General features: G+C 41.0%; 2 protein-coding genes across 4 annotated transcripts in view; both read left to right on the top strand.

Annotated features, from left to right (window-relative positions):
• The first annotated feature begins 1,174 nt into the window (after positions 1–1,174).
• Positions 1,175–20,012, top strand: LOC131560532 (protein mono-ADP-ribosyltransferase PARP14-like). Of its 3 annotated transcripts, XM_058809324.1 has the most exons (17): positions 1,175–1,405; positions 2,809–2,948; positions 3,032–3,065; positions 4,103–4,339; positions 4,890–5,126; positions 6,234–8,476; positions 8,973–9,203; positions 9,435–9,656; positions 10,102–10,165; positions 11,120–11,269; positions 11,967–12,029; positions 13,672–13,839; positions 13,964–14,176; positions 14,258–14,866; positions 15,396–15,541; positions 16,871–17,045; positions 18,653–20,012. In XM_058809324.1, the coding sequence occupies exons 1-17, from the start codon at positions 1,213–1,215 to the stop codon at positions 18,937–18,939; spliced, it is 5,412 nt and encodes a 1,803-aa protein (XP_058665307.1). In that variant the 5' UTR covers positions 1,175–1,212; the 3' UTR covers positions 18,940–20,012. The 3 variants fall into 3 exon arrangements, with proteins under 3 accessions (XP_058665307.1, XP_058665309.1, XP_058665310.1); XM_058809326.1 differs by lacking the exon at positions 11,967–12,029; XM_058809327.1 differs by lacking the exons at positions 11,967–12,029; positions 13,672–13,839.
• Positions 20,013–21,449: 1,437 nt separating this feature from the next.
• LMLN (leishmanolysin like peptidase) overlaps positions 21,450–27,537 on the top strand; it is a 15,677-nt gene continuing 9,589 nt past the window's right edge. Inside the window, exons 1-10 of the mRNA XM_058810007.1 lie at positions 21,450–21,605; positions 21,904–22,001; positions 22,096–22,126; positions 22,603–22,685; positions 23,147–23,264; positions 24,120–24,298; positions 24,897–25,002; positions 25,250–25,344; positions 26,075–26,192; positions 26,952–27,059. Coding sequence (XP_058665990.1) covers positions 21,450–21,605; positions 21,904–22,001; positions 22,096–22,126; positions 22,603–22,685; positions 23,147–23,264; positions 24,120–24,298; positions 24,897–25,002; positions 25,250–25,344; positions 26,075–26,192; positions 26,952–27,059 — 1,092 coding nt within the window. The remainder of the gene's footprint in view (positions 21,606–21,903; positions 22,002–22,095; positions 22,127–22,602; positions 22,686–23,146; positions 23,265–24,119; positions 24,299–24,896; positions 25,003–25,249; positions 25,345–26,074; positions 26,193–26,951; positions 27,060–27,537) is intronic.

The following is a 27,537-nucleotide window of genomic DNA, read 5'->3' as shown; positions in this document are numbered from 1 at the left end:
GCTCCTGGCCCTGTGACATCCCCCAGAGTCACACCATGTTCCTGAGAGTATTGTCCAAATCCTTTTAGAATGCTGTCAGGCTTGGTGCTGTGACCACTTCCCTGGGGAGCCTGTTCCAGTGCACAACCACCCTCCAAGTGAAGAACTTTTTTCTGACAGCCAACCTAAATTTCCCCTGACACAAATTGTTCCACCCTGATCTTGTTCCTCTGGCAGCAGTGATGCAAAATGTGAAATATGTAAAAACTTCCTTCAGGAACCATGTTCTTTGGTGTTTGATCTTTGTACACTCTCAAGTTTAATTAACAAGAGAGGAGATTTCATCGAATAAACAGGTAGCTAGCAAGTAAGTTCTAACTGATGTCCTTGTGTTAGGAAAACAAATTGCTTGTTAGTAGAATTGCCTCATTAAGGTTTAGGGCTCAACATGTTTCAGTGATTTGAGACTTAGGAGGAGGTTAACAAGGTTTGGGAAGAAGAATTTACCATTGCTAGTGGGCACAAAGAATGCAGAATTTACAGGCCACAAGGACATTTGGCAGAAGCCCCAAGATAAGGAAGAAACTAATAAAGGCAACTCAGCAAGCATGCTGAATCAGCTCTTACTGGTTTAAGGTAATTCCAGCAAGGGGAGATCATGACCACCAGCTCATGGCCCGCTGACCCAAAAAGAAGAGAAAGACTGAGCATGTGAACTAATTGGCATGAGAAGCAAGGGAATCGTTAATCAATAGAAGACAAAATACTAATTAAAAAGAGAAGCATGTAACCTGTAGCCAATGAACATTAATGCCACTTTTTCCTAAAGTTTTGGTAGTCTCCGTGCTGGCTTTGTGGATTTGCCACCCAGCCCCCCACTCTGTGCAGAACTGTAGATGAGTCAAATGCCTCTACTCTGTGTGAGGATCGTCCTCTTGCAGAGCGGGTGGAAGAACTCCTGGGACAGCAGCGAGAGCGGCTGCCAGCCCCCGGCAGAGGGGCATGCAGGGCATTGATAAGGCGAGGGGGTGCTTTGGATGTTCCAGGGGGACAGGAGGGTTAAGGGCGCTGGTGCGAAGCTGTGTCTGGGGGGGCCGAGGAGGCGGCCCGGGGCAGGGCTGCCTCGAGAGGCGGCAGAGGAGAAGCGAAAGGCTCGTGATTGCCGGAAAAGGCGCGCCCTGGTGCGCGGGGAATCGAAAGCGAAAGCGACGGGAGAGGAGCCGCCGGGCAGCCATGGAGGAGCAGCGGCCGTGCTCCTTCCCGCTGCTGGTGCGGGGGGACTGGGGCCCCGCCGAGCCGCCGCCCTCGCTCAGGAAGAAGCTGCTCTGCTACTTCCAGAGCCAGAAGCGCTCGGGCGGCGGCGAGTGCGAGCTGCGGACCGGGAGCGACAGCGGGACCATCCTCGTCTGCTTCGCCCGGCCCGAGGGTGAGCGGCCGGGCCGAGGCGGACCGGGAGAGGGGACCCGGCGAGGGCAGGGGCCGGGATTAGCGTGTGGGCGCCCTGCGGGGTTGTTGGGGTCGTAAATCGCAAGTCTAAACTTTCTGCAAGTTAAAAAAGATTGTTGCATGTAATACTATATCCCGTCTGGTACGTAATGTGCAGTATCTGTACTATATAATATGTCGTATACACCCCCTCCTGTGCAGTGTAGAATAGACAGTATGTAAACTTGGTGTGATTCTTGCGGATGTCCTGTGCAGATCCAAAAGTTGGAGTCGATATTTGTGGGTCCCTTCTAACTCAGAATGTGATATTTACTTATATATATGCCTAGATTTGGTGCTTAGCACTAGCCTCTGGTTTGTTTGGCATAAAGGCTGTAAGTGAATAAATATATCCCAGGAGGAATATATACATGCATACTCATCTTGATGTGCAGTAGTATTCTCTAAACTGCACTGGGAATAATAAATCTTATATTAATCTAACAATTAGATTAGTTACAGATATATATTAAAAATGTGACATCATATTTTTATGAACTTGCAGGAAACCGGTAAAGGATTTAGTTGTAGTTGAGTTAAATGTATAGACATGCACGTATGTGCAGAAACACACAGAGACCTATGTACAATGTTTCCTTTTCTTGCCTTAGCATGCTTCCCAGTTGCTGGCTCTCCCTGCTGGTAAGTTCAGGACATACAGCCCCAAGCCATTTCGGCACTGTCTGGAAGAGGATTTTCAAGGCCTGGGGGGGCCGGTACCGGGCCTCTCCGGGTACCACCATGACAGACCGAGTTTTGTATCTCTGGCAGTTTTTTTTAAGGAAGAAAGCCCCGTGCATTCTGCGTCAGCATTATGAGTTTAAAGCTCTTTCATTTCGCGGGACTGTATATCCTTGTTCCGGCTGAGGTTAACTTTTCCAGGAGCCGGGAGGGCACAGCCAGATCCCTGGGGAAATGCGATCACCCCTGAGCCGTGCGGTGGAGCACGGAACGGGAAGGGAGGGATATTTTCCGGCTTTTGCCGAGTGCGTTGTGGGGTGAGCAGCGGCCCGTGAGTCGTTCACCTGTCCTGTACACTCTGTTATCAGTACTGATGTCGTTCCTGCTCATTTTTCTTACTTCGTTGCTGTTTGTTTGTAGTTTATTGTTCTCATCTCGTCCTGTAATGTTTAACGTTTTTGTGCCTTCAGTTCTCCTCTCCATCCTGCCACGGCGGGGAGAGCTCACTACCTAGCGGCGAGGTCTGGCTCCTTTCAGTGGAAACAGTAAATTGCAGAATACCATTCTTAAACTGCAACAGTGTCATAATGATGGTAAAGTGCCGTGCAGTGTAAAGCTGTGTTTCCGTTCAGAATTTCACAGGGCTTTTTTGCTTTTATTTAGTCAAGGAACGAGTTCTTAGGAGACAGTCTCATCAATTGCATTTGGAAGGAGAAGGAAAACTGAGGTTGTTTGTCACAGAGTCTGAAACAGCACGAGCTACTAAAGAGGAAACATTTGAAGAAAAATCAGTTCCCACAAAGGTGAATAAAAATTAACCAGAGCTTTGAAATAGTGGTGAGAGTGTCTAATCTGTCACTGATGTTTGACTTTCATTTTATTTTAGGCTTTGGATGCTATGAGCAGCCTTCAAACAAAAGGTAAAATGTTATCCATCACTGTATGTGCTGATTCTTCAGAAAACAAAAGTGTTGGTGCTTTTCTCCACACATGGCCTCCAGTTCTCTAAGTTGTCATCTATTTTGTAGTTATACTAGAGAGGAACCTGGAAATCTTCAGATCCTGCTCTCAGTTGCTTCCTTGAGTCAGCCTCGCTTTCAGTTTTGGCTTTTTGGTATTTTCTTCATTGGACAGAGTGGAGGAAATTACTCCTTCATTGGTCTAGAAATTAGTAATTAGCATCAGAAGAATTGTTGCTTCTTATTTCTTTAGTTTTCTTCTTGGTGGTGGTGGTGGTAGGCCTTGAAAGGCAGCTGTCTTTTGGAGATGTTATGGGTTTGGTATCAGTAGTTTTTGTACCTCAGTGAGCAGGCAGAGCCAGCTGTTGGTCATTCACCTCTGCCCTCATCTCTTTGCAAAGCTGGTGACGTGCTTGCCCCTGGCAGACCCTGGACTTCTGGGATACTCAGTGGGCACCTCTGATATATTTTCTATTTGCAAGATGTTGTTGCATCCCTGTGAGCCCTCTGTGCACACGGGCCCTCTAGCTCTGTCATGCTGCACTGATGGCAGGGCACAGTGATCATCAGGAGGCTTTACACCAAGTCACACAAAGCTACCTGTGGTGCCTGTGGATGTCCTGAGCTATGTTCAGGCTTGTTTTGCCTGCACAGGGTGAGAAACGGCTGCAGAGGCTGCAAGGTCTCTGCCAACCCTTACTGACATCTGAGCAGCTGTGGTCTGTTATCTCAATGGATTTTAGTTTTGTTTAGTCTCTGACCAGAGACATACCAGTGACATTGGTCTGTTTTTGTGCCACCAAAAAAGCTGCCTGCAGCCCTGCCAAATATTGCATCTGGGCTGTTTTGGATCTCAAAATGTTCAGTGGTACCCTGCAGTGTATGTTGGGTTAACAATCTCTTTTCTTGGGAAAGGAAAAGAGAGAAAGGGTAAGAAGAATCTGTTCATTCCAGGAAATGCCTGCCAACATTTTATGTGCCTTATCTTTCTGCTGCAGATGATAAAAAAGCCTTGAAGAAAGCAGAGAGTCTTGTTCCAAACAGTGAACTCCAGGAGGAGGTTGACTCTGCAGAGGCCTCACCTTCGGTGGTATTTGAGAACATAGAGAGATGCAGTCCAAAGTGCTTAGAGATGCTGTTGGAGAACATCAGTGGCCTGACTGTAGATGCTGACTTTACTATTGAACTGATACCTGAAATAAATTTTGCTGTAGCAACCTTTTTAAAAAATATTGGTAAGACGGGATGACACCATTATTAATTTCCATGTATAAGCATGAGTAATAGCTTTCAGAGCTCGATTCCTCTCCCATTAGAGATCCAGACTGTTTTTAAAAAAGCACCTGGATTGCAATCTCCCAAGAAAAATGTCATTATATGCAGCCCCAAAAAAGTGCCTGTGATCCAAAGGTTACACTGGAAAAAGAAAATGGTGGTATCTTTATTACTGAAATGGATTAGAATGTTTTGTTGTTTTTATCTTATTTTGGATTAGATGAAGAAGAATTGAAAGTGCACTGAGTGTGGGGATTACATAAAGCCTCCTTTAGAGAAGACAGTAAACTTATGAGATGGGAACAGAGACATAGTGGTAGTGAATAGCAGAGAGTAACATGCTTGTGTGCTTTTCCTGTTTCTTTACAACACAGAGTTATTTGGCACCAGAGTCAGTTTTGTTCCAAATACAGGGAGTAGACTCTGCTCATTTCTCTGCCTGAAGTGATAGCCAGTGCTGATAATGACACAGGAAAACATGGTCAGTTCTTACTGCTCTTCTGTTTACAGATACTAAGGAACTTGCCGAAAAATGTTCACAGCACAAGAGAGTCAGAGAATTCAACATGACTGCCTGGCTTCTAGAATCAACACAGAGCATCAAGGCTGAAAACCTACCAGAGAGCATTTCCTCAGACTACCTCACAGTGTACTTTGAGAGCACACGGAACGGAGGGGGGCCTGTGGCAGATGTCCAGCTCTTCCCTGAGGAGAACTCAGCCATCATTACATTCTGTGACCACAAAGGTAATTCTGTCCTTTGCCTGACCAAGGTACTCACAGGCAGATAACCTGCCAGGAAGTTACTGAAAATATGGGCATTAGGAGAAGCCTGGCTTTCTGTTACTGAAGTCAGTGTACATTGTCCTGTTCCTAGGAAGTGCTCTGCATGTAGAAATACTGCTGCATGTCTAGGGCTTCAGTATCTATTGGGGGGGGGGGGGGGTTGTTTGTTTTGGTTTTTGTTACCAGAGATTTATTTTAATATCTGCCTTGTCCATGGGTTTTTCTCACTGGTGTTCTTTCCCCATTTACAGGGGTTTGTATATGCAATGTAAAATTAATGGTACTTACAGGTAAAGGGACAGAGCAGAATCAATGTCACTACGTCAATGACTTAGTGTCAGTAACACAGTTAACTTTCAGAAATTAAATAAGGTCCAATATCCTCATTTCAAGCTAATTAAGTCAAATATCTTCATTATCAGGAAAGAACAGAGCTAAAGAAAAATCTTGTTACTATTTCTTGTGTTCCTTGAATCACTATCCAGTTTTTGTGCCAGTGCAACTTCTGGTAAATATCTTTGAGGAGACTCCTGGCTTAGTAAATATACTTTGACAAAAAGCTTTATCTGCCAGGTGATTTTCTTCTGATTCTCAGGATTTTCTGAAGAATATTTTGTACATGAAGGTAAAACACAATTTGGATCATTGTAATGGAGTTTTAAGCTCCTGCCAACATTATAATTTCTTTGCTTTGTCCATTCCAACAAAAATGGGGAAAAAAAAAAGTAAAAATGTGCTGGCACTAGGAGATTTATTTTAAGTTGAGGGTAAGGAGTACTTCATAGTAGTATGTTGATAAGGCCTTGCTCTGTGGTGGAGTTAACTTGGGAAATGAGCAGGGTGTAGCTCTGCATGGGAATGCAGGCATGAGCATATTTACCAAACAAGCTGGAGCCAAGGCTTCTATCTTGTCCCCTGCAGAGTTGTCTGGAAATCAGAAAGACATAAAAATAGTTATTTGAAATGAAAGAAAAGGAAAATCAATGTAATAATTCTAAAACAGAGACATTTGCCTGATTTAAAGTTAATGATCTATGTTTGTTTGTACATTTGTGCACTGACTTTCAGATGTAACCACGGTCTTGAAAAAGAAACATTTACTGGACCAGACACTGATTTCTGTGCATCCATATTACCACTCCCTGGGAACAGCTCTCTATGGAGAAGAAAGACCAGCTTTCAAGATGCCAGACCCCATTGGGGTGCCACTTGACCCGTATGTATGGCAGTTTTTACAAAGGCATGCCAATCTGACCCAGGACATAAACCAGGAAATGGCAGTTTGCCATTCTGAGCTCAAATGGCCCCAAGCAGACTGTGCAAACCCAGAAGTTATGCTGTGCCCATCACCATCTCTCTGCAAGCAGAAAAAGCCAATGATTAAGTTGCTCAAGACATGGCAACAAGATGCTTCCACTGAGTTCTCGCGTATCATGGCACGTTACATAGCTATAAAATGTAAAGTCAATTCATCAGGTTGGGAAGATGTGAAGAAAAGGTTGTCAAAAGATGTTGCTCTGATCATAACTGATATTTCTGAGGAGATGGTGGTGATTGCAGGCAACAGAGCTGCAGTGGACAGTGCAGAGAAAGAAGTGAGGGAATGCATGAAGCAAAGTGAAAGGGAAAAACAGAGCATAGAAATTTCTGTGTCAGTGATCCCAGGGAAGTATGCTGTGCTGCACAATGCTGGGTTAGAAGAGAATATTCAAAAGGAATATCCATGCCTAAAGCTCTGTTATGATGACAAAAAAAGGACTGTTCAGTTGTGTGGATTACCTGCAGAAGTATATAAAGTCAAAGCTGAGTTACTGGAAAAGGTATTGAGTATGCCATGTACATCAGTTACCACTGACCCCCATGTTTTCCACTATCTACAGTGTGTAGATAATAAAAAAACATCAGATATATTATTCATTAGGGAAAAAATTATTGCTTTTTATGAACTTCAGGATGATACTGTGTTGCTATATGGAGATGCTCACAAAGATCTTCTAGAAGCAGAAAAGCAAATAAAAACAGGTTTAGAAAGCAAGTGCATCAATGTGGGGGATGGTGAAGTTACTAAAAAGGATCAGTGGAGCAATCTTCTTCTCTCCTTGCTCAAGACATATAATTCTTCCCAAGAAATTGTCATCACTTGGGAGTCTGTTGGAAAAGAAAATAAAATGATTATTGCTGGCTTTTCTAAGTCTGTAACAGAGGTTTATCAGAGACTTAATGCTTTTGTAGATAGAAACAAAATCATTGAAGAAGTAATCCCAGCTACATCAGCGGTAATAGTGCAGTTTGTAGAGAATGAGAAGTCTGCCGTTTGTAAAGAATTGAAGAAGAAAGGTGTGACAGTATGTTTTGACACCAAGACACCGTGTATTTCTCTGAGGGGACCAAAAGCAGAAGTGCTAGAAGCATTCACCATGTTTGAAAAAACTGTCTCATCCCTTTACTCAAAAAATGTGCCAATTGATAAACCAGGGGCAAAGGAGTTCTTCACCGACAGGAAAGATTTATGTATTTTAGAAGCAAAGCAGAAATATAGCTGTTTCATTAGTATTAAGGAAGAAGAAGAAGAACAGAAGGGTGGAAAAGCTGGTAATAAAGTGAAAAGAAAAGTCTACTATGAAAAAAACCTGCCAGGTGGAATTATGGTAGGAGTGTATAGAGGTGACTTGTGTGACTATCCTGTTGATGTTGTGGTGAATGCATCTAATGAAGACCTAAAACACATTGGTGGCCTGGCTGAGGCGCTGTCAAGAGCAGCTGGGCCAGCACTGCAGGAGGAGTGTGATGAGCTGGTGAGGAGGCTGGGGGATTTCCAGCCTGGTAGCGCAGTGATGACACGCGCCGGGAAACTGCCCTGCAAGAACGTCATCCACGCTGTCGGGCCCAGGTGGAGCGAGAGGGAATCGCAAAAGTGCATGTGGTTGTTGAAGAAGACAGTGAAAAAATGTCTACAGCTAGCTGATATATACAATCATCGTTCCATAGCTCTGCCTGCTATAAGTGGAGGGATTTATGGTTTTCCACCACAGATCTGTGCGGATTCAATTGTGTCCTCCATTAGGGAGACCTTGGAAGAACTCATGGAGGACAGAAACTTGAAGGAGATCCATCTTGTGAGTAATTCAGAAGAAATTGTTCAGGTTCTGAGTGAGACAGTAAAAAAAGTATTTTCAGCTAAATCATTCTCCCCAAAATGGCCAACGCTGAATAAAAGCCAGAAGGAGAATAGAAAAGGGGATCTGAAGATGATTACAACAAATGAAGGACTTCGCATCCGAGTGGAGAAGAAGAATATTCAGGAAGCTATGGTAAGTCTTTACTTTTCTGACTCCTTTCTACCTTGATGGTAAGCTCTCTCAGTTTAAATGAAAAAGGACAGACAGTAGGTTTTACAAGTACTTGCAACATAATGAAAGAACAGCTGTGTGGTAGCTAAACAAGGATGCAAGCTTGCAAAACTTGAGTGTAGGTTGAGATCTGTTACTGAAGCCATTTCTAGAGGGCAGCTGTGAATTTCAGAATGTTTCAATTCCCAGCTAAATCTTGTTTGTTTCCTAGATCTAAGGCCAACAAGTAAAAGAGTTGGGGTTTTTTTTCTTAAAGGGGAAATACTAAAGTACTTTGTAAAAGTAACTGTCTTGGGTGGATATTAGGGGAAATAGGTACCTGTCTGGGCTGCTGTTTTGGGTATCCACTGGCATCTTGTTTCTTTTGCTGTGTGTTGCATTGGTAGGGCTTCTAATCTTGGTGCATTTTTTTGTTGGAATTCTAGCTGTAGCTGTTTTCATTGTAATCTTGTTGCAGACGGATGTTGTTGTCATCAGCGTTGGCACAGATCTGCTGTTTGGCGAGGGGCCTCTTTGCAAAGCCGTGCTGGAAAGAGCTGGGCCAGCTCTCAAAGTTGAGTTTGACACCAAGAAACAAAGTCAGAACTCAGGTCCTGGGAGTGTGGTCTGCACCAGTGGATATGCTATGGCCTGCAAGTCTATCTTTCATGCCATAATGCCCAAGTGGGGTGGAGGACAGACAGAGAAGGTATATATTAATTATTAACCTCAAATCCACCCCAGCTATATATTTGTTTGGGATGTGGCCTGAAATTTCAGGTTTAAATATAGTTAATTTAGATGACTTGACTCCATTCTCTTCCATTGGAGTGATCTTAAAGATGTCTTGATGCACTCAGAGCTGCTTATCATACTGGTTTCTTTGGAACTAATAATAAATTATGCCTTTAGAAAAAAGTACCTTTGCTGTGTTTTACAGGAACTAGAAGATGCAATCAACTTCTGCTTGAAGAAAACTGAAGAACTTGGACTGAAAACAATCACTTTCCCAGCTATTGGGACTGGAGGATTTGGATTTCCTAAAATCCTTGTTTCTAAATTAATGTTTGATGTGGTATTCAAGTTCAGTAGTAGTCACACTCTGAAGAATCTCCAGGAAGTTCATTTTCTCTTGCTACCACAAGATCTTGATAGCATTCAGGTAGTTCTTCTCAGGACAAATCTGTCTTTGTAACATACTGCTCTAGTTACACTTTAATAATATGTTTTACTTATACTGCTTTTTAAGGGAATCATTTGGCACTTTCTTACTGCTATGGGCCAGCAACAGTGGGATGTCTTTCCAGTGTCTCTGAAATATAAACTCTCAGCAAGCAGAAGCTGCAGACAAAATTGGCCTTGCTGTTGGCACTGTGAAGATGCTTTAGATGCTTCCTCATCTTTGGCCAGAGGAGTTCTAGCAATGCAGAGCTATCTCTTATCACACTGTCCACACTGGGCCTTCTGCTGTTATTAACAATTAAATATGACTATAAAATGTGTGAGGTGTCTCAGCAAGAGGCTACAAGACTGTTAATGTTAATTACAGAAACATTCAGTGTACATACTGTGAAATACTATATTGAATACTTTTTTTCTCTTCTTAGGCTTTTACCACTGAACTAGCACGTAGGGCAGGTGAAAGTGGCACTGCTGCAGCAGCACAGCCAAGTAAGTTGTGTAGAGGTGGGACAGAATGTAAATGCTGTTACATGGTTTTATGTGTATCAGGAATCAAAAGAAATGTCATCAGGGCACAGGGCATTTTTTGTCCTCCTAATGGACTTGCATTCTTAAATGTCATTTGTAAAATTCTTAGGGAGGAATTTCTTTTGTTGAGGGCATGCTGAACTCTTAGTGAGGCCGGTCTTACCAAAACAAAAAGGGTGTTCTGATAGGAGACACAGTAGTTTGTCCTGCTTAAAGGATATAAGAATTTGCAATCACTTGGCCAAACCAGCCATAAATAACATGTATTTCTGTAGCTTTAGTCTCCTACAAATATATATTTACATATATAGAGTGGATAATTTCCTTTCCATTTATTACTTGACAACAGTGGGACACAATAGCCAAAACGTGTGTACTTCAACAAGGGCAGGTGCTTATTTGTAAGGATATAAAGCCCTTCCTCCTCAGTTGCTGAGTATCAAAGAGATGAAGAGTGGGCAGATAAAATACGAGTTAGGTTAGATAAGTTTAGACTACAAGAAAGGAATAGTTTTGTATCCATGAAGGTAAGTATGAAATAGCTTACAAAAGGGATGTGATCTGATCTCCATTACTGGCAACACTTAAGCTGGATGCTCCATTTCTTGTAAGAATTAATTCAGGAAACTCTGTTACAGAGCTGGTCAGATCAGATAAACCTGAAGCCATTTTCTGAATTCATATTGCATAAATTTACAGGAATAGAAATGGTTTCACTTCCATAGCACAAACAGGAAGAATACTGTACCTCTCAGCTTTCAGAAATGGAATAAAGAGAAAAACAGAGACACTCTGCATCCATCAAACTGATCTAGAGCATATTCCTTAAAAGGATAAGGAGTTTCAATCAGTGGAAGAGAATAACACTCCAAACTAAAGGAGAAGTGATTTAATGTATTTTTCTTTCCCATGCAGGTTTCATCAGGCCTGTTTCTACTGACCTGTTGGGAGCTCATGAAATGAAGATTGGTTCCATCACACTGCAAGTACTTAGTGGAGATATTACCAAGGAGGATACAGAGATTATTGTAAACATAGCAAATTCAACATTTGATGCCAAAGCAGGTAATATATTGAATATGTAGTTCTTTAGCAATAAATCTGGGCTAATTTTTAGAAGGGGGTACAGAAAAGAATTGTCCAAAAGGGAAACTTTTATGAAGCATTTTTCACATGAGTTATTTTCATAAAGAGTTATGATTAGCCAGGAAATAGATCTTAAACAGGTTTTTTACATGTCCTGAATATTTGATTTAATTTTCAAACAGAAGGCTTCTGACCATATTTTTCTTGCTTAAAACCCTAAGTGTTTAAATGGAATTTTTAGACTAAGTATAATTCTAAAAAAATGCTCGTATCCTAAAATGTTTCACTGGAAGACAAAGCTCTGGTTAAGAAAATTACCCTATAAGAAGCAGAGGGTTTTCACTAATTATAGTGAATTATAAGCATGCAAGATACCAAATGATACCAGTTCAACGCCATTGGAGAGTTTGGTGAGAGACATATGGGTTTGGTGAGTGAAACAATGAAATAGGAGTTTTTAATGACTTCTAACCAGCAGTGAAGGAAACATTCTCTCTGCAGCCAAAGCTGTGTGTCATGGACAGTACTTAGGGAAACTGTCACAGTTTTGAACTTTGTGGTATCTTGTCATAAAGCAATTTAGGGTATTTGTAGGGTACAGAAGTTGGGTAGAGTTTTGAGTAGAGATAATTGTGGAGACTGAATGAATGTGTGTGCTTTTCTTGTGTGATTTAAGGGGTCTTCAAAGCAATTATGGATGCTGCTGGTCCCCAGGTAGCAAATGAATGTGCTCAATATGGTATGTTAAAGCCTATTATTTTTTTGATAATTCTTTTTTTGTTGTGTTCATTCTCACTGAAAACTTAAAGTTGCTTTATAATTCTCTACTCTGACATAATTGTTTTATCTGAATAATACACCTTTCACTTTTAGGAGCTTTGAAAAGTCCCCTTCTTGTTTTGACATATTACCTTGAGAATTTTTCTTTTCATAGTTGTTTATCAATAACTAAAACATCTGTGTTTACACACTTTATTCTCATACTGGATCCAAAACACAGCCCTGAAGTGGCTACTAAGAGGAAAACTAGCTCTATCCCAGCTGAAATCAGGACAACCCTGATCATAAGTTCTTCCATAGTCTGCATTCTGCCAGACCAGCAGAGCAGTAAAATTGGAGCTCATTGTGGTTGGTCTCTGCAAGCACAGAAAGGGACATTTTAGATGCATAACCTAAATGTGCCTGCTCTGAGTCTGGAAACTGATTTTCAAGATGGAGTTTCCTGGATTTTTTCCCCAGCCTTTGGCTCTGTAGGAACGTTTGTACAAACACATTTATCATTAACTTCAAATCAGGCAAATGTCTCTGTTCTTAGAACTATTACACTGATTCTTATTTTCTTGTTCTTTCATTTCAAAGAGCTGTTTTTATGTTTTTCTGATTTCCAAACTACTCTGTAGGGGACAAGATAAAAGCCTTGGCTCCAACTTGTTTGGTAAATATGCTCATGCCTGCATTCCCAGTCAGTGCTACACCCTGCTCATTTCCCAAGGAAACTCCACCACAGAGCAAGGCCTTATCAACATACTACTATGAAATACTCCTTACCCTCAACTTAAAATAAATCTCCTAGTGCCAGTGCAGTTTTTACTTTTTTTGTTGGAATGGACAAAACATAGAAATGATAATGTTGGCAGGAACCTACAACCCCATTACAGTGTTCCAAATTACATTTTACCTTCATGTACAAAATATTCTTCAGAAGATCCTGAGAGTCAGAAGAAAATCACCTGGCAGATAAAGCTTTTTGTCAAAGTAAATTTATCAGTCTGATCTCAGTGCTTGCAGAGCATCTTACAGTCATTACCTTTGTGATCTGTGAGGTGGTCTGGAACTCTGTGCTCATCAGTCCATTCATCCTCACAATATGACTCCATTTTGTAAGCAAACATGAGTGTTCTGAGAAATCACAAACATCTTTTTTAAAATTCCATATTGTTCTTAAATCAATTGGTCATAATCTTAATGATATTATTTTAGCCACTCAGCTCTGCTGCAGTATAAGAATTCAGGTTTTTAAGAAATAAGTTGCCTAAGAGAGGTTTTCACATATCAATTAATTTGGCATGCTTTTAAGTAGAAGTGAGATGTATTCAAAGTCATCATAAATTCTTATATTGTCCTTAATAGGAAAATACTTTGTAGCAGAGGTCTCAGGAAATTAGAAAACACACATTTACTTGAATTAATTTCTCAAAGAAACTCTGCAGATTATTTAAAAAGAAAACCAGAATCAAGTAAACCCACAATAATATAGCTCACAGTGGATTTCTTTCCACTTTTTCCACTTCTCTTGTACTACCAGTATAACAGAAAATACTACCAAAAGAGATTGCCACTTTGTAAATATTATATCTCCTCCTTTATCTTCTCTCTGCCAGCTGGGAAGCACCAAAGTGGCTTTATTACAACACAGGGTGGGAACCTGTTGTGCAGTAAAATCATCCATTTGATTACTGATAACCAGGTGAAGAGTCAGGTCTCCAAAGTGCTTCATGAGTGTGAACAAAGGACGTACAAATCTGTTGCCTTCCCAGCTATTGGAACAGGTTTGTGTTTTCTTGGGAAAGCAATGTGTGATGGGGGCAGTTCAGAAACAGACAAACTTAATATGGGTAACAGTAGACTTGCACAAAAACTGTTCACTGATATGTGCCTTTTATTTTTGTTTAGGTCAAGCAGGACTGAGTTCAGCCAAGGTAGCTGATGAAATGTTGGATGCCATTTTGGAATTTGCAAGACAAAAATCAGTACAGCATTTACAGACAATTAAGATAGTGATCTTCCAGACAAATATGCTCAGGGACTTTTATGAAAGCATGAAGAAAAGAGAAAATTCAGATTCTTCCACAACAGAATCAGAATCATGGATATCTATGTTTAAGTGTAAGTTGTTTTCTGTGTGCATGGGCAAATAAAACTGAAGTTCTTTTATTTACAACTAAAAATTGATGTATTTATCCACAGCATTTTTTTGGGGCAGAAAACAATCTTCTGAGAAGAAAAAGTCCATGATTTTGGAGAAGAAAGTTAATTTAGTCACATTTCAAATTTGTGGAGAAAGCCAAGAAAAGGTGGATGCAGCTGAGTCCTGGATAAAGGATTTAATTTTAAAGGAACAGTTTGAAAACACTATTTCAGATGAGGCAATTGAAAATTTTGATGAGATGCAATTTGCTATTTTGGATGATCTCCAGAGAAGAAATCAAGTCACCATTGAGGTTTTCAATAAGCTTTCTCCCCCTCAAATTACAATTTCTGGTATTAGCAGGGATGTCTGTTCCGTTTCTCGAAAAGTTCAAGAAATGGTCCAAAAAATTAAATCTACTGAAGAGGAGCAATCCAAGGCAGAACTGCTTTATAACCTGGTAGAATGGAGGTATCTAGGAAGAAATGATAGCTTTGTTGCTTTTGATAAACTGACAAATATGCAGCTGGAGTCTGCCAGAATGGATAAAAAGCCAAATCTGAATATCAGAATTAAAAATAAGAACTACAAGGTGAATCTGAAGACTCTAAGGGCTACTGATGACCAAGGAAAAATTAAAATCCTTCAACGTGTGACAAAGGATGAAGGTAAATAGCACTTTTGTTTAAAAAAAAAAAAAAACTTGAATAATAATTATTGAATGATGATTTGGATAAATGCAAGCTCAGGTATCCCAAAGAAGTAAGGTATTCCTTAGCTTTTTTCCCTTTTTCTTTTTTTTTTTTCCTCAGCCAGGAGTTTTGAGTTTCATAATCAGTGGGAAGTATGAGTGAAATCAGAACATCAGTTTTAAGTGCAAATATTGTCTGCATATATGTGACTGGTGAGCATAGATTTCATGCTTAAATCTGACAAAGGAAGTGGTGTATGAAGAATACATAAAATTCTTCTGGAGTTTTAAAGCTTGTTTTTGTTAGATATTGGTGTGGGGATAATTAGACAAAATTTAAAGCCTTTACAGTGTATTACAGAACCAGTGATGTTTGGAAGAGCAAGAGCACTTGTTGAATGAGGTATTGCAGAAGGTGTTGTCCTCTTGGTCCTCTCTGTGGTTTGTAAGATGTGCCTATGGAGCTGAGCTAGTTGTCTGTCAATAATGCAACCTCTGTTTTGCAGATGTGCAGTCAATAGAGCTGCCTAAGGAGTGGACAGACATGCAGAATGAACAGGTCAAAGTGGTGGAGCTCAAGCCATCACATCCTGAATACACAACAGTTGAGAAGATGTTCAAGACAACATGTAGTAATTTTAACATAGAGAAGGTGATACCATATGGGGTGGGGAGAGGGGAAAATGTCAATGCTTGGGCAAGAAACAATATACTTCCTAAATATGTGCTTATGAGGTGTCTGCAACCCAATACACCCTTTGTGTGTCAGTCTCCCCAGCACTGCACAGGGTGAATATAAATCACAGCAAGTTTCCTAAGAGCTATTCTGCCATTTCTGGCATGTAATGGTGCAAAACCAGTGACCATCAGTCTTCAGGCTGACTCTTTGTTCAATTCATGTGGTACTCTCTAGCTAATATGGTATTTCCAATTAGGAAATTCTATATTGAAATGGAGGCATGAGCAAATGCATTCAGAATACAATGAAAAATACAAAGTCCTTGCAGACTGATATGAAGCTTTGGACTAATTTACAACTTCTCCCCTGTCATCCCAGAGCCTTTCAGGCCTGCCTGTCAGTTTTAACCAGTGTCAGTATTTGATCCTGCTTATTTAGAAATCTGCAACACAATGCACAGAGATTTAATTGCCAGGAAGAAGATGGAATTGTTCTGAATCAAGAGAAGAGATAAACAGTAGAAAATACAATCAAATTAGGAGTGAGGATAATGTGCTTAAAAATTTTTCTTCCATCACAAGCTTCAATGAGCATGGTCATGAAAACACACAAAGAGAGCAAAATATTAATGTATTACAGAAAAAAAAAATCAAGTTTATGACATTATGTCTTTTTCTGTTAAAAATGCAAAGCTGTTGCAGAAGTGTCTTTAAGATTATACTTTGTTGGAGACACTGCTTTCCCTTAAGCTATATTGTTGGCATAGGGAGCCAGCAACATCCATCCTCCCACCAAGTGATTTTTATAGAGTCATTTCTTGTGGGTTGCTAAACTACACATTACAGGAAGCAATTTTGACCTGCAAGCTTAGATCTAGAAGAGAAACTTAACCTAATGCTATTGCTACACTCTGTCCTTTAGTGAGAAAATCATCAGTAAAGATGATGAGGATGTATAGAAGGCATCTTCCATCATTGCCTCTAGCAGTGGTACAGCAGCCTGTTCCTAGAAATGACAGTGCACAGCTACCATGACTGCTGGGTACCTGGTACACTAGGCAAGACAAATGGATACCCAAAATTACTGAGCTTGAAACTCTCTTATGAGCTGCTTTGGTTTGTGATTTTTCAGGATGCTTACATATTCAGTCCCTCTACCCAAACCTCGTGCTACCAGGACATGGTGAAAATTGCTCTAATTCTTTCAGTTTGATTTCATTTTAATGCTTTTCTGCCATGATAAATATTCATCCCTACCCCATTTTTCCCTCATATAAATATAGTTAATTTTGTAATTTTGCAGATTGAAAGGATACAAAATCGCATCCTCTGGCAGACATACCAATTAAAAAAAAAATCTATCTGTGAAAAGAACAAAAATCAAAATAATGAGAGGTTGCTATTTCATGGGACAGCTGCATCCTCATTGAGTTTTATTAACTCCTATGGATTTAATCGTGGATATGCTGGAAAGAATGGTGAGTCATTTTCCAAATCAGTTAATTTCCAAGGCGTGTATGAGTGCTGCAGGGTGTCACTGCTATAGTGCTGTCAGCACAACATGAAAACTGAATGAAATTACAGAACACAATAATAAACAACTCCTGAGATTAATCTATATGGACAGAGGAATTATTCTGTTCAGTTAAGCACTTGTTGCTGGATGCCACCCGGTAAAGGATATCAAAAAGAGTTCCCCTGCTCTGAAATGAAGCCTGGGCAGCTTCTGGGAATTGTTTTGTGTCATTTACCTGGAGAAAGGAACAAGGAACACTATTCAATATCCTTAGCTGATGTAACAGCCACTAGCTGATGCTATCTCCTCTCCTCTTAGACAAAGACAGGTAGCAAAGTAGAAGTGCAAATCCTTCTCCTGTTGCCTCCAAAGATTAGGACAGTTTAAGATCCCACATCTGTACCAATTTTATGCTTACAAAATCTGTGAGATCCATTAGTTAATTCTTAGCCTTTAATAGTTGTTAAAGACCACTTAAATATTTAACATAATGATATTATGCAGTAGCTCAAAGTTTGTTCTGTCCACTTCTAGTACAGTCTTGTTATGTGTATTATTTGGCAGCACTCAAAGATGAAGGACAGGATCCAAAGAAGTGGAATGTGGACTGAATTGAGGTGCCAGTTGATTTTAGTGGCCATGTAACCTCACTTCAGAAATTCTTAATTTTTGTTCTTAATGTTTTCTTCCTTAAGACAGAGTTGTACATGCCTAGGGCTGATTTGATCTTGAGAGAGCTGGGCAGCTTAACTCATATCTAGTTGATACTTCAGTGTGGTCTGGATCCAAAGACCTTTCTCTGTCTGGATCCTCTGGAGATACTAACTCTGAGATTTTCTTTAATAAATGAAGCCCAGCATACACAAAATATATCAGGTTGTGCACAGGTAGGAAATGCAGCCTTCTTTTTAAAACATGGTCAGAGGAGATGTAGCTTTGTTTTCTTACTCTTTGGTAGTGTCAGGAGGTTGGATTTACTCAGGAAGCAAGAGCCCTAGATCCCCGTGTCCTCTCTCTGTTTGTGGGTGTTGACATCCACCTTTTCATCTCAGCTATGATTAATGATTGGGAAGGCACACTTGCCTTCTGTCAGACTGAGTAGCCAAGCAAAAGTATCCAAAGATCAGGGCAGCCAGATAGGAAGGACCTGTTTGGTCTGAACAGCTTTTTACCAATGTCAGAAAAAAGAAATTTGTCTTGAACAAAGACATGTGATTTCTCTGACTTGCTGAGAAGTGTGACTAGAAAACTATAATTACACTTATATAGTCATAAGTCCAAAAGTCTCTGAAGAATTGCAGTTTGATGGATTGCAGGCTAAACTATGTTAAACAGAGGAGCCTTTTTCTCCATAGGAAAGAGAAGTCAAAACCTGGGTGTTGATACTTATCTGCTATCTATGTGGGTTCATATTTGATTCTGACACAAAGGATTAGTACTAGAATTTTGTGTTTGAACTCTAACCACATTTATAGATTCTGCAGAGTTAAAAAAAAGGAGTTTTAGAGATTCTGAAGAGAATAAGAACACTTAACTGTATTTGAAAATGTTGTTTTTCCTACCTAACAGCTGCAGCCATTGGAGATGGAACCTACTTTGCTGTCCATGCAAGTTACTCTGCCCAGGATATTTATTCTGTTCCAGATGTGAATGGCAGGAAGCACATGTACTTGGCTCGGGTCCTGACTGGGCAGTACTGTGCTGGGAGAGCAGGACTGAAGGCTCCACCAGCAAGGAGCCAAGCAGATCCTACTGACCTGTTCGACAGTGTGGTTAATAACGAGTTTAATCCCACAATGTTTGTCATATTTAATGACATTCAGGCATATCCACAATACTGTATTACTTTCAAATAGTAGAATGATCTTAATAGTCTAGAAAATTTTGGTGCCTTTTACATTTAAGAATTTACAGAGCAATTTTAAATTCTTTTTACATCTAGGTTTCTTCTTTATTGATCTATCCATGTGTTGAAATATGTCTTCAAATTATCAACAGGACCAACATAAGCAAATATTTTAGAGCATGCTATTTCAGTACTCACATCTCAAGTTCAGTTCTGCAGAGATGTAGGCAAGAGCTGTGAGAACAACTTTAACTTCTTCCTGCACAAGGCAGAGGGGAGTGGTAGAGGAGGAAGCTGCTCTGCCTTACCTGTGGCCAGCAGTAAGAGGTGTGGGGTAGGTCAGAGAACCTCTGCATGTTCCTGTTTCCAGTAGTCACCATAAAGCACTTTCTTGTGAGAATTTATTTGAAATGCTCTGTGCTGAGGGAATCTGAAAGGTCTTTTGCAATCAAAGCAGTGCTGTGATTCTAATTACCTCACCCACCAGCAGAGTTTTCAGTCATCCTTAGGTATCCACTCAGCCTTGTTGGTGCTAAAAGTCTGGAAGAAAAAGAATGCCAGTATGAACATGCACTTTGCATTTATTATTTCAGACCCCTTACCTACCTGTCTGTTTCCCTAGCATACTTTGGTTGTTCCTTAGGTATAAATCACTGTATTCATACCCAGTTCTTAGGGCAATTGTAGTCTCCTCCTGTTACTTCCAGCTTCCACAAAGCAATTGCTTTTGCAATTTTCAAGACTGGAAAGAGAGACTTTAAATTTTTTTCTTTTTGACGCTGAATCATTAACCCTTTGTAGAATCACCAATTTGCAGAGTCAATACAGAGGCATAACTCATTTTACATGCTTAAACAACTTAAAAATTTTTAAAGTTCTGTAAAAACTGTAAATAATAGCATCTTTTCAAGTAGTGCTTTTAATCACATCCTAACCTTAAAACTGCCAATCAAAAGCCATATACTCAGTTTAATAAAAGTAGTTTCAAAAAGCTACATTGTATTTCTGAGCTGCTAGAGGTGCACACTTCACTTAAAAGTGTTGCTTCATATTTGAATTTGTTACAGTGATGCAATAAAGATTTCCAAGACAAAATGGTTTTCTTGTGTTGTTTGAGTGACATGACTTGTGTGTACAACTTCCAGGTGAAATTATTCTGCCTTAGCCAAAAAAGGACCTGTGCTGCAAATAGCTGCCATGATGTCTTAAAACTTTGTCATGATGTTCTCATTGTCTGCAAAGAGGGAAAGGGTTTACAGTATTTGAAGTTTGCAATATAAACAATTTCTGCTTTTCATAGCATACTGCCCATGCAGCACTTCAGATGAATAAATGTCCTGCATAAATTTCCATTTAAAGCAAAGCAGAGTGTTACCCACTCCCACTTAATAGATTTTGTTCCCGGTGAAAAGGTGAGGACTCCTTTAATATTTTTCTGCTTTTGGGGGTATTTTTCTGTGTCATGGAAACACTGCAGCAGCCAGAGCAACTCGGTTTAGCTGAAAGCACCAGGCATCCACTGGCTTCTCCCATTGTTGTCACCAAGCAGCTGGGAGAGCCACGACACACCACTTTGTATTTGTGTGGCCCTCTTTATACCTGAGTATCTTGGAAAGCAGCAGGAGCTGCAAGATAAAGCACCTCAAAAGCCCAGATAACTTTCATCACTGGTGGTAAAAGTTTCTTCAGTCCTTTCCATAGCAGAAATGGGGGATTCCTCTGTTGTGCAGTGTTTGTGGACTGAGAAGCCAGGAAAAGCCTGTGTTGTGTGTGATTAATCCCAGTCACAAAAGGAGCTGGGTGTGCTGTTTGACAGATGGCTGGCTATGAACCAGCCCATGCCCAGATGGCTGAGATCAGTGCCATCCTGGCTTGTATCAGCAATAGTGTGGCCACAGGACCAGGGCCGTGACTGTCCCTTGTGCTGGGCACTCATGAAGCATCTTAAGTTCTGTGCTTATTTTTGGGTCCATCACGACAATAAAGACATTTAGGTGCTGGAGTGTGTCCAGAGAAGGGAACAGAGCTGGGCAAACTCACCCTGGAGAAAAGGAGGCTCGGGGTGGATCTTATTGCTCTGTACAACACCCTGACAGGAGGCTGTAGCCAGGTGGGGGTCGGGTTCTTCTCCCAGGTTACGAGCGACAGGACAAGAAACGGCCTCAAGGGTTTAAATGGAACATAGGGGGAAAATTCCTGCACAGAAAGGGTGGTCGAGCATTGGAATGGGCTGCCCGGGGAGGCGGTGGAAGCGTTCAAAAGCCGTGTGGATGTGGCGCTGGGGGCGTGGTTTAGCGGTGGCTTTGGCAGCCCTGAGGCAGCGCCGGCCCTCAGGGGGCTCCTGTCCCGCCCCTGTCACTCCGGCCCGCTCCGCTGCTGCCCCCCATCAGCTCCTAGCCCCGCCTCTCTCGGCGCCGCGTCCAATCAGAAGCACCCACTGCTCCCGTCCCGGCCGCCCATTGGCGGAGACCGCTCCCCCGGCGCTGCCTCCATGGCGACGCGGCGGACGGGCACTCCAAGATGGCCGCCGAGCCGGGCGGCGGGCGCGCCCGGCCCATCCACTGCTGCCGCCCGCCGCTCGTCGCCTTCACCGCCGGGCTCCTGCTGCTCCTGCCGCTGCCCCCCAGCATCTCCGCTTCCTCCTCCTGTCACCATCGCGTACCCAGCGGCGACCAGGTGGGATAGCCGGGGGTCTTCAGGCGGCCGCGAGGGGTTTGGGGGGCAGAGGCGCCCTTGTTGGCCGTTCCCGCTGTTGCATCCCGGCCGGGTTGTGCCGGGTCTGGCCCCGCAGCCCCGGCTATGGGCGCTGAGGACGGCGGGCGGGCACGGAGCATCCCGTTGCGGCGAGGGAAGGGTCGGGAAGGGCTGAGGGGGCTGGCTCGGAGCGGTGCTGCCGGCGGGAGGGAGCCGGGGCCGGGCCGCGGTGCCAGCCCGGGTGAGCTGCCTCATCCCGCCTCGTGCCTCTCCCTGCCAGGTCGTCTATCAAGTTCCTCTAAAGGAAAATCACGTCTCGAAGAGAAACGTGGATCAACAGCTAAGAATTAAGATTGTGTATGACAGAAGCGTTGAGGAGTGAGTATAATGGTGTTGCAGATTTTTTTTTCTCTGTGGCTGAGAATGGAAACCTTGTGAACTAAAGCTCGTTTGTTTTGTTTTTTAAATATAGTTTGCTGCCTGAGAAAAGACACCTTATAAAGGTACGTTATATTTGCTTCCCCTTTTTGTTTGTATGTAATATAGATGAAATTAAGCCAGTTTAACTGAAACCTTGAATGCCAGCAATTTAGTATTTCTCTAGTCTAGGAAACTAAAGCTTTGTGTATAGATTATACCTTCATAACAAATAGTTCCAGAATTCTGCTGCAGGGTGTTTGCTATATCCCAAGGTGCAAAAGTATCAGTGAGAAATGTGTATATAGTTTTTAAAAGCCTCTTTGAAGCTGTACATTCTGTTTTCTTTCCCATTTTCTCATTCCAATCACAACATATGGGAATACTGAAACAAAGTATTTCCTGAATATGCTCATAATAATTGAACTTCTCAGAGAGTCAGGCTTTCCCCTGTTGTGCTAAACCCCAATATCTAGCAAGTTTCCTGTAACTTGGTGGTTAATGCCTTTGGGCTGAGGTGTGTCTGCACTGCTCTGGTGACTCTGATTTTTGCTCTTTTCAGAACAAACTCTTCCCACAAGCTATATCTTATTTGGAGAAGACATTTCAAGTGCGCAAATCTGCCGGGGCTATATTGCTGAGCAGGTGAGTGAAAGTCTGCTGAAAATCACTTGCTATATTTGATATTTAACACTGTGCTGCACAGCCTTTCAAAGAAGATTAGAGTGTACGAAATGCCCTGCTGAATCAGATCAGTGACCCATCTGATCCAGTGGCAGTGGCAGATGCTCTTGTACAAATCTGCCAGTCTTCCACAAGCAACACCTGCATTTGCTGTAGCAATTGAAATATTGAAATTTTAGATATCCAAAGCTATACATGCTGCCAATTCTCTTTTATGTGTACCCCCATTTATGAACCTGGTTCTAATCTTTCTTTGAGCTTGTGGATGCTCCATTAACAACTGGAAGCATTATGTCTTCCTTGGTAAGGTAATTAACATTTTTCACTGTGAAAGTTGTATCAAGTACCAACAGAGTGCTGTAAGGCTATTCTGTAGTTCCTTTTAATAATAAAAGCCTTGACTGTCTCATGTTTCATTGAAGGCAATGTGTGACAAACCAATATTTAAGGAGGAAAGCTGACCCTCACAGATATTGCCAAAAAGCCTGTGCAGACCATACAAGGTGTGGGCCAGTTATAGTTCCTGAGAAACACCTCCAGGTAAGCTAAGCTGTCCCTAGTGTTTCCGAATCTTTGAAATATTGCTATTTATGGTAGTTAATGAAAAAGTGAATATTGGTAATTGTGCATAAGTTACCTGTTTGCTGGAGATAACTAAGTCTGAATGAAAGAATAGAAAAACTTAAATTAGTGCCAGTTTCTGTAGTTTATGTTGTTGAATCCAAACTCAAATAAAAAAAAACAAACAGGAAGGAACTGGTTACTGTCTTTTGAGCCCCTGTTCTAATGGCCTGTAAGGAGAGGATGAGATTTGGAGCTTGCTAAATTGCCATTAGTCACTTTGTTATTCATCTTGGTCAATGAGTTGGAATTTCACAGAGTTAATAGTTGATTTTTTAAGACCTTGTTTGAAGAGGTAATCCACTGACTCAGGAGCATGGTGCAAGAAATGTTTCAGACTTGTTTTCTTGATTCAACTGCAGTATGTGATCAGTAGATTTCTGGTTTTCTTTCTTTAACTAGGAAGTTTCAAGTGTGTCATTAAAAACACAGATTACATGAGAAATGCAGTTGCTACTTATGTATCCTAATTTTGTGAGCCAAGATTTTTTTTTAATTTATAAGAAATACGGGGTGCTAATCCTGGAAAGCTTGACAGGCTTTTTTTTTTTTGTTTGTTTTTTAAAGCTGCCACCTTCCTTGTATCTAATAAATCACAAGAGTTAGTGATTTGAAAGTTATCCCTTGGCTCTGGTTTTGTTTGCTGCTCTTCACAGGGTGTTTTCTTATCTTCTGCTGTCTATTAGGATTTATTCTTGGCTTCAAGCTAGTTGAATTGTGTCAAATTTTGGTGAAAAGTGAAGTGTTTAACAGTTGCCTTTGCCCACGGTACAGCAATGCAGGGTGTACAATGACAGTGACTGGCACCGCAGGCCCACGGGCTCCCCCGAGCAGGAGGGGGTTCGAGATGCTGACTTTGTGCTCTACGTTAGTGCTCTCACTACTGACAGGTGTGGCCATGAAAATATCATCGCATATGCAGCCTATTGCCAACTGGAAGCTGAAATGGACAGGCAAGTATTCCCTCTGCTGCAAACTCTGTTTTTAATTAAACTTATGATGTGGAGTTTGATTGTTTGCCTTTGTTGTGTAACAAAGGAGATGCCATCATGGACAAGCACTGCATTTATGTAAAATCACAAACCCATCAAATAGTGCTTTACTTGCAGAGCTGAGAAACAGAACTGAAAACTGATCCTCCATTGTTACTGCCTAAACTTTTTCTAAAGGTCCTGTTTCTCTAAGGTGAATGTCATGATTTCACAAACTTAAAGAATGCAAGTTCCTACTTATATTTTGTTTCCATTCAGTTGTAGTTACTGTCACAGTCTTTGTACCTCCCCTAGGGTCTTACCTAGAATTCAGGTCCCTTGTCACTGACACCTGTGCAGAATACTGAGTATAGAAATTGATTGACCCCATCCCACCATTCTCCATCCCAACAGTAAACTAGTCACTGTGTTGTTAACAGATATTTATTAATCATTGGGAAGGACATATTTTTACATTAGTCTGTATCTTCTTTAGATCTTCTGCTGCTTCAAGTTGAGCAATGATTTGAATTTTGTAGCATTTTTTCAAAAACCATTTCACTTTAAAACTCTCTTCCAGGCCAATAGCAGGATATGCTAACTTGTGTCCAAACATGATTTCAACCCAAGCTCAGGAATTTGTTGGCATGTTGTCTACAGTGAAACACGAGATAATCCATGCACTGGTAAGGGTTGATAAAATGTTGCCCTGAAATGGATGCCTGCTTGCTCACATGCCTCCAGCTTGTTGCCAAGAGAAGGATATTTGGTGGAGGAAAGCTCTTGCTTTTCCTCCTTCCATTTGTGTTAATTGCCTTGCAGTGTTGTACTTCCAGTGTGTCTCTGGTGAGTGTGGGGATTCTTTCATGGTGGTTGACTTTGTATATGAATGTCTTACCAAGGGTATCCATGTGCTTGTTTTTTGACTTGAAGGGTTTCTCTGCTGGACTGTTTGCATTTTATCGTGATGATGATGGAAAACCTTTGACACCAAGATATGCAGATGGACTTCCTCATTATAATGAAAGGTATTTTTTTTTTGACCTTTTGGTACTCCCAATGAAGAATGTTTTCATGTTGCTTTTTTAGGATGTATTCTTGCCTGTTCAAAATCCAACTTCATTCCATTATTAGAGTGACTTTCCTTTATAATGTTCAAAGAGTGGTGAGTGGTGACTCTCTAGTCTTTCCTTACATTGTCATTAAGCACTTATACTATCCACATAGACTATAAACTAAGAGAGGATTTCATTTATCAGAAGGCTGGAAGTTAAGCCTTACAATTATCCATGCTGCCTAATGTCAGTGCAGTTCATTTTTAATATTTATGGTTATGCAGAACGGATGATGTGTGTAATCTGCTATGTGAATTTTCTGATTTGTTACAGAATAAGCAGTTTGCCTTCTTTTTTTCATGTTTTAGCTGGTATTGTAGATATTATTCTAGGAGATGGAGGAGTAGAGAGCTTTTTTTATAATAGCAATACTGAGGGGTTTTATTTAATTTCTTACATTTTTGGTAACTGTAGAAAATGCACCTTGAGTCTATAACTAATCTTACTTTGCCTTGTTAAATCAGTTGTGTGTATAATAAACACATCTTAAAAGGAGAAATGCTTTATAAAAAAATTTTAAATTTAGAAAGCATGAGGAAGTATAGAGATTATCCATGATTCTGTTTCTTATGGAGATAGATCTTTCTACAGTAACATGCCTTTCTTTGTGGGAAGCATTTGTAACCAAACCTTCTCCTTACAGCCTAGGTTTGTATCAGTGGAGCAATAAAGTTGTTCATAAAGCAGTGAGGCTGTGGGATGTACGTGGTGGCAAAATGCTGCGCCATGCTGTTCATCTTCTGGTGACACCTCGCGTCGTCGTAAGTGTGCATTGCCTTTCAAGCTTTGTGTGCCAAGGTTGCCGGGACATTCTTGAGTCATAAATATTTCTTATTCTTGAAGAATGCTCTTCCCTGAAAGCATGGCCCGAAGCCCTTGCCATTGACATTGTGTAATTGAGAGGGTGTAGCTAAAGTAAAGTAGAAAATGGGTGACAGACAGTATGAAATAAATAAATTGACATAGTAAGAGAAAATGAAGGGAAATGAAATGACAGGAAGGTGAATTGTAAAAGGTTAAGCAAAACAGATGTTGAAGAAATTCCTTAATCCTACTCTTTAGATGTTTTCCTACAGATTTAAGACACCTCCTGCTCCTTTAATATTAATATTTTGTCATGTTTAAAAAGAAATTGCTCAAGGATTTTCAGACGCGTCAGACTCTCTCTTTGTGCCCTCAGCAGAACATATGCTCAAGTGTTAACAAATTGGATTTGGAAATAAGTCATAGTGTTAATCGCATTTGGCCACAAATAATCTTTTTGTTTTAAATCTAAGACAGTATATAGAGCAAACATGGATTAATTACCCCTGATTTTGCTCATTTATTTCAAGGAGATGAGTAGATGGTATGATAGCCTTGCTGTTGGGGTGCTTGCTTAGTCAGCCTCTGAGTAGAAAACAAAATGGTAGAAAAAGAAATGCTGAAATACTTTTAATAGGTAATTCCAGAGCACTAGGACTGCATGTGGGTGTCCATCTCAGTATTTTGAGAGCTGTGTTGAAATGTTTTCTTTCTAGGAAGAAGCCCGAAAACATTTTAATTGTCCAATTCTAGAGGGAATGGAGCTTGAAAATCAAGGTGGCATGGGTACTGAGCTCAACCACTGGGAGAAGAGGTTGTTGGAGGTTTGTGCTGTACTAGGGAATGGAAGGGAATGTGGAAATGTCTGCTCCCTGTGCTTTGATTTTTAGGTTTATGGTGGTACCTACTGGAGCCTTGAAAATGCAGGAGTATCAAACCTCATTGAAATACATCACAAATAGTACTTGATACTTAAATATTTAGAGGTCAGATTCCTAGATACATCTGTCTTTTAGCCTTCTTGCTAGGTTTCAGAGTATGAGATCAAGTGTTACTGAAAAGCTAAATGTCTCTTACTTCTGTCTGCCATTTACCCTTTTGAGAAGGTTTGCTCCTGTTTTGTGGCAAAGGGAGTATTCCTTTTAGTCCATTGAGTTTTGTTGCCCTCTGCCTCTAAAATACTTCATCATTCTATTTATTATCTTGACTTCATCTTTTTTCACGTGCTCTGGCTTTAGCTTTTGCCCTGGCTCCTCCAGAACCTTGCCTGACCAAGGAAACACTTATTTCCCTCTTGGCATT

This window comes from Ammospiza caudacuta, chromosome 8 (genome assembly GCF_027887145.1).
Source record: "Ammospiza caudacuta isolate bAmmCau1 chromosome 8, bAmmCau1.pri, whole genome shotgun sequence".
Taxonomy (NCBI): Eukaryota; Metazoa; Chordata; class Aves; order Passeriformes; family Passerellidae; genus Ammospiza; species Ammospiza caudacuta.
The sequence above is the reverse complement of the archived record's forward strand: the minus strand, read 5'-3'. Positions and strand labels throughout refer to the sequence as shown.